Source organism: Penaeus vannamei, chromosome 31 (assembly GCF_042767895.1).
Source record: "Penaeus vannamei isolate JL-2024 chromosome 31, ASM4276789v1, whole genome shotgun sequence".
NCBI lineage: Eukaryota > Metazoa > Arthropoda > Malacostraca > Decapoda > Penaeidae > Penaeus > Penaeus vannamei.
The window spans coordinates 5,164,357-5,171,856 of NC_091579.1; the positions used below are offsets into that span (position 1 = coordinate 5,164,357).

The 7,500-nt window shown below is 36.0% G+C and overlaps 1 protein-coding gene across 1 annotated transcript in view; it reads left to right on the top strand.

Annotated features, from left to right (window-relative positions):
- The window catches only part of LOC113812249 (Y+L amino acid transporter 2), a 20,369-nt gene that overhangs the window by 783 nt on the left and 12,086 nt on the right, over positions 1-7,500 (top strand). Inside the window, exons 1-5 of the mRNA XM_070143697.1 lie at positions 1-314; positions 4,305-4,526; positions 5,293-5,518; positions 5,936-5,980; positions 6,560-6,683. The exon at positions 1-314 is cut by the window's left edge and continues 783 nt beyond it. Of these exons, the coding sequence (XP_069999798.1) occupies positions 1-314; positions 4,305-4,526; positions 5,293-5,518; positions 5,936-5,980; positions 6,560-6,683 (931 nt within the window). The remainder of the gene's footprint in view (positions 315-4,304; positions 4,527-5,292; positions 5,519-5,935; positions 5,981-6,559; positions 6,684-7,500) is intronic.

Genomic DNA, 7,500 nt, shown 5'->3' on the forward strand with positions numbered 1-7,500 from the left:
GGGCGAGGCGAAGACCAACAAACCCCAGAAGGAGAAAAACGATGACGAACAGAGACAAAAAGAAAATAAGACAGAGGAAGAGCAGGAAGACCCCAAGAAAGACCTCTGCCGCAACGACTCCTGCATCCGCCTGAAGAAGGAACTCGGCCTCCTGGATTCCGTCGGCCTCATCATGGGCAACATCATAGGCTCGGGTATATTCATGTCCCCCCGAGGCGTCCTGGAGTACTCGGGCAGCGTGGGCATGTCTCTCGTCATCTGGGTCGCGTCGGGCTTCGTGTCCATGGTGGGGGCGCTGTGCTACGCCGAGATGGGTGAGTGCCTTCCGTTGGGGACCGGGGATGGGGGAGAAGTGGGAGGGGCTGAGGGAGGAGAAGCGGGAGGGACTGAGGGAAGAGAGGTTGTGGGGGGGGAGCTGAGGGAGAGGTTGTTGGGGGGGAGCTGAGGGAGAGGTTGTGTGGGGAAGGGGTGGCTGAGGGAGAGGTTGTGGGGGAGGGGCTAAGGGAGAGGTTGTGGGATAGGGGCTGAGGGAGAGGTTGTGGGGGGGGAGCTGAGGGAGAGGTTATGAGAGGGGCTAAGGGAGGAGAAGTGAGGAAAGCCTGAGGGGGGCCTGAGGTAGGGGCTGTGCGAACTCCTAAGTGGGTAACTGGCGAATTGGCGAATTCCTGACTGATGATTGTTTAGAAGAACAGCTGACTTATTAGGATATATGACTAAATCTCGTCAGGTTATGGGCAAGATTACTAGCCTGAATACATGTGTTATAACATACCTACGCTATATATATATGATGGACTAGTTTGGACTGATTTAATATTCGTTTAATGAGAGTGAATAGCAAGGACTGATATTCGCAAATAAGTGACTGAATAACACTCGAAGTGACTGACAGGAAAAATATATAAGTTAATGGACGAATAACGGAACTGCTGTTTCCGTTCCCTGTTTAACATAAATTCATTAACAATATATGAAAATATGCTCGCATTATATCCGATTAAGTGTCCGCTGAACCACCAGCTGAATAAACATACAATAGATGTTGAAATTCAAGTGTATAGTTGACAGTTTACATGACTGAATCACTCATCACCTAGTTAGGTAAAATATTCCATCATATCTGAATTAAGAATATTTTTTGCCCATTAATCCGATGAGATTAATCATTTGGTAATATTTATGACTAAGTACATTGGCTCATATTTAATGCCATAAATGTACTGTTGGCCATGACTAATGGCAATAACAATGACTAATCATAAGGTGTTAATAACGATAATGAAAATGATAATGAGATTGATGATATTGATATCGACGATAAGTAATGAATATAAATGATACTGGTAATAATTACAATAATACTAATGATGAATTATGACAATGATATGATAATAACAATGATTGTGATAAAGGTAATAATAAAAAAACAATAATAGTAATGATGCTAATGATAATAGACATAATAATAATAATGAAGGTGATGATGACATGATGATAATGATAGTAATAACAACAATGATAATGATAATGGAAATAATAGAAATAATGATAATAATGAAACAATAATGATAATGATGATAATAGTAATAATGCTGCTGTTGATGTTGATGATAATAATAATATTAATAATAATAATACCAACAATCTTTGCAATAATAATGATTATGATAATTATGATAATAACAATGAAAATGACGATGATACCAAAGGCAGTAATGGTGTGACTACAAACCTATATCTATATTATGATTATAAAACAAAACATTCTGGTGCTTAAATTTCCCAGTTTATCCTCTCATATAGAATTTGTGACTTTATTTGAAATTGCAAATCAGAGAGAAAAGAAATACATGAATAAATCGCACTTTTACCCAATTCATTCACGGAATCGCAGACAGTGCAAAGTTGTGGCAGGTGATTGCAATTGAAGTCAAGGAGGTTTATGATATGCGTTGTAGTTATTAATCATTTTTTTATTCTGTTTTTCTGTGTCCTTGTGTATTTTATTTTCGTTATTATCTCCTTTCTTTTTTTTCTTTTTGTTATCATCTTTCTTTTTTTGGTCATCTTATTTTTTATCATTTTAGTATTATTATAATTTCTACTTATCTATTATTGTTATTATTGCAACATCCGTGCATACAATATCCGCAGATTATACTCCAGATAAATTACTGTTAATGAGAAGGTATTTATATACTTTTTGCAACACTTCTCTAAACTGTATATACGCTAAAGTAATTGCGTTGACTGTTATTGCATCATTGCATACCGCCACTCGAACTGTGCGAAGACCAATACTAGAAAAAAATTTGTGTAGGAAAAATTTGGGGATGATAATGAATATAATAGTAATGACCATAATAATAATAATAATAGTAATGATAAGGATAATAACAGTAAATGGGTGAAGATGTTTGTCTTAAATATGCCCCGAAGAAGCTGTTCTTAAACGGTTGTCTCAAGAATAAATTGCCTTGGATGGGTTTGTCTCAAATGATCCTTGTCTTTCGGCCTGTTTGTGTGAGACCCAATGAACATTCTTTATACGGACATGCATATACGCTGAAATAAATGCATATCTGTCAGTCTAGACATTCATATTTATCGTATAGACAGATAGATGTGTGTATAATTGATAGATAGATATGCATTTATTTCTGCGCATATCCATATTTGTATAAATTAATATTCTTTGGGCCGGGCCTCGCACAATCTTAACAAATCGGCCATTCGTCTTACGAAAACTGGGAACCGAATTGTCAAAAAAAAAATATCTTAGAATTCTGCTTCGTTATACATCTGTCTTATACACGTTGTCCCAAAATCATTGTCCACGGGATGTTGTACATTTACCCAACACGAATGGTCTCTCATATGTCCTATTTCTCTTTGTGCTTGATAGGAAAGGGAAGAGGGAAAGGGAGAAAGGAGCGAACGACGAAGAAAATAGGGAAAAAAGACAGAAAAACGGTAACAAAGAAGATTAAGAGATTGAGAATAGGAAGCAGGAAAGGGAAGGAGAGAAACGTAGAGAATGGGGAAGGCGAAAAGTAGAGAGAAAAAAGAAAGGACGATATGAGAAAGAAAGAATAAGAGTAACGTACAAACCGAGAGAAAACTTAAACAAACAAACAATAACAAAACAAAAAACAACAACAAAACAGCATGAAACAACAAAGAAACATCAAAGCCAATGACTCGGCACAAAACAATATCCACCAGACGATTAAAAATAACAAATCCTAAAAGAAATATCGCAAAAAGACCTTGGAACCTCAAGGCCACACCTCGTAACCGCCATTCCCGATTTCCTGCGAGCGAACTGCCAGTCACTAACAAGCAATTTCGGGACTTTCCAACCGAAGCCAAATTGCAGGGAATTGACTCGTGCGATTGACTTTTCCTTCGTTCAATCACAAGCGGTCGTTCGTTCGTGGTTGTTGTTACTATCGTTACAATTATTATTATTATCAATATCATTACCATTGTTGTTATTATTATCAATATCATTAGCATTGTTTTTATTATTATCAATATCATATTTTCCATTTCAGTAATAATGATGATTATCATTAATACAATCTTCCTTATCATCACAATCATCAACGTCGTCGACACTGACTCCATTATATCACTGACTTATAATTACCAACAATGAATACGATATATAATAATAATAATAATAATAGTAATAATAATAATGATAATAATAATGATGATAATAATAATAATAATAATAATAATAATAATAATAATAAAAGATAATAATGATAACAACAACAACAACAACAATAATGATAATAATAATAATAATAATAATGATAATAATAATAATGATAATAATGGTATAGACAATAGTGATAATTAAATAGCAACTATAACAGCAATACTAACAATAATGCTAGTTCTGATGATTGCAGGAGTACTCTCTGATTAGAAAGGAGTGGTGATAATGATTTTATATATTTTGTTGTCGTATCAAACAAATAGCAAAGATATAGATTATGTATCTCTGTATATGAATATGAATGTATATTTGTCTATATTCATCTATCTATACAACTCTCCATTTATCTATCAGTTTATCTGTCTATCAGTCTATCTAGATCTTTATATATCTATATCATTTATGTATGTATTTGTCTGTCTGTCTGTCTGATATCTATCTATATATATACATATGGATATTTATATATATATATATACATATAGATAGATAGATAGATAGATAGATAGATGATAGATAGATAGATACACATGTACAGGACATATGAACACGTGTTTCTCTCCCGTTGCCACAGGTACGATGATTCCCCAAAGTGGTTCTCACTACACGTATCTCCTCGAAGCTTTCGGTCCTCTCCCGGCGTTCCTGTACGTGTGGCTGGTGGTCACGATCCAGTTCCCTTGCAGCAGGGCGATCGTGTCCCTTACGTTCGCCAATTATATCGTTCAGCCATTTTTCCCGGGCTGCGCGGAGACGCCAGAAGCCGCCAGGAAGCTCATTGCTATCGCGGTGTTATGTGAGTAATGTACTGCGTATAGTTATCTTTTTTATATCGTTTTCTCTCTTTTTGTTGATTTATATATTTTTTATTCGTGTGTTTGTAGTTTATGTTCGTTTTGGGCGTGTAAATATTTACGTCTTATTTTTAGTGTCTGTGGGGTTACGTGCCTCCAAGTTTTCGTGTGATCACTTCATTGGAAATAAAATCCAGCAGATTTCTCTAAACAGTAAAGAGTAATAATTATAACGGATGAAAATTAATCGTTCGTGTAAACTTAAACAGCAAATCTTTATATCTTATGTTTATAGTACATAAGACTAGACCAAAACTCCCTGAATTCCATGAAGCAGAAAAGATTCAAAGGGTAACAGGCATAGATAGTTTCGGTCACTAAGAACAGAACGAAGCCAGATATGATGATAATAATAATGATAAAGATAATGATGATTATCACAAAGATAACAATAATAATGATGATATTATCAATAACAATGATAATAACAATAATGACTATGATAATAGCAATAATGATAATGATAATAATAGTAATAATAATAATATTAGTAGTAATCAAAATAATAAAGATAATGGCAATAGCTCCATTGTGGAAGTCAAACCCCATTTCTCCTTTACCATCTTAGTCCCAACCAGCAACACCAATAATAAAAAGAACACAACAAAACCAATAAAAAGCAACACCAGCAATAAACAGCCTAAACATAAACAAACCCCCCCCACCCCGACCCACCCCACCCCACCCCCCACCTCACCCTCCCCACAGTATTCCTCGGCTGGGTCAACACCCGCCGCGTGAGATGGGCCACCACCGTGCAAGACGTATTAGCATTCACCAAAGTGTTTGCTCTCATCATCATCATCATCACCGGGACACACTACCTGGTCAGGAGCGGTGCCGAGTCCTACGAGAATGCGTTCGATGGCACGAACTGGCACCCTGCGCTCATTGCCACGGCGTTTTACCATACCCTGTGGGCGTATGACGGCTGGTGAGTCGGCTGGTCGAGGTTGGTTTGTGTGTGTTTGTTTGTTTGTGTGTTTTTGTGTTTGTAAGTGTGTGTGTGTGTGTGTGTTCGTGTGTGCGTGTGTATGTGTGTGCGTGTGAGCGTGTGAGTGCGTTCAATATCCATTCATAAATGCATGAAAGCGTATTTGCACTCCATATCACATGAAAATCTACGCATATACTCCACACAAGATGAAACATACCAGATAAGTAAAAAAAAAAAAAGAGAGAGAGAGAGAGAGAGAGAGAGAGAGAGAGAGAGAGAAAGAAAGAGAGAAAGAAAGAGAGAGAGAGAGAGAGAGAAAAGTAACAGTGATGATGACGCAATTACTATTATGACGTCACTCGAGGCAGCCGCAGCCGCCTCCTCTGACCGCTGCCTCCCTCCGCGTCTTTCCAGGGACAGCTGCAACATGATCGTCGAGGAGATGAAGGACCCTTATCGGTGAGGACGACCTTGTGCGTGGGAGATTTAGGGGCCAAAGTTGCGCACATTTGGACCTGATTATAAAGGCAGTTATTCATTAGAGATTGATCTAAGAATATCGTATGTATATGTATATATACATAAATACATATATGCACATATTTGCATATACTTGTCTATATATATATATATATATATATATATATATATATATATATATATATATATATATATATATATATATATACATCTACATACATGTGTGTGTATGTGTGTGTGTATATATGTATGTATATATATATATATATATATATATATATATATATATATATATATATATATATATATATATATATATATATATATTATAGACATATATATATATATATATTCATAATTGTATATATATGTATGTATACATGTATATACATAAATACACACACACACACACACACACACACACACACGCATATATATATATATATATAAATATATATATATATATATATATATATATATATATATACATATATATATACATATATATATACATATACACATATACATGTGCGTCTTTCCATCCCCGCCGTGACCCAGCAACCTCCCCCGGGCGATCGCCATCTCGCTGACCTTCGTGACCTTGATCTACGTGCTGACCAACGTGGCCTACTTCGGCGTGCTCTCCCCCGGCGAGATCCTGTCCTCCGAGGCGGTCGCCGTCGTGAGTTCCTTTCGCCGTTTCGTGCCCTGGGTTCGGTGGGCTCGGGAGAGGGTCAAAGGCTTGTTTATGTTGTTTACTTTGTCCTGGTTTTGTTTGTTTATTTTGTTTACTTTATCCTGGTTTTGTCTGTTTACTTTGTTTACTTTATCCTGGTTTTGTCTGTTTACTTTGTTTACGTTATCCGGTTTTGTTTGTTTAGTTTATCCGGTTTTGTCTGTTTACTTTGTTTACTTTATCCTGTTTTGTCTGTTTGTTTGTTTGTTTTTTGGATGGAAGTTATTAGCAAATCTAGCCCTAGAATAACTTTTGATTTGATTTTCATATTTGATATATATGCATTAATCATTATCTTTATGGCGTTATATATATATGTTTTGGTATCATCCTTTCGAGATATTATTGTTGCTCTCATGACATTATTACAAACCGAAATCTTTTATCATCATTTGTTCAACATTATCACAGTCACCACCAATTCATCACAGTCACCACAGTCACCACCAATTACGTCTTTGATGTCATTTTCACGAGTTTATAGCCATCGTCGTCATCACTATCGTCTTGACATCATCACCATTATAGTCATTATCACTATCAGATGATAGGCATCATCACTATCAAATTATAGTCATTATCATTATCAGATTATAGTCATCATCACTCAAATTATAGCCATTATAACTATCAAATTAGAGTCATCACTATCAAATTATACTCATCATCACCAACAAATCAAAGTCACCATCACTATCAAATTATAGTCACCATCCCTATCAAATCAATCATCACCACTGAATAATAGCCATCATCACTATCA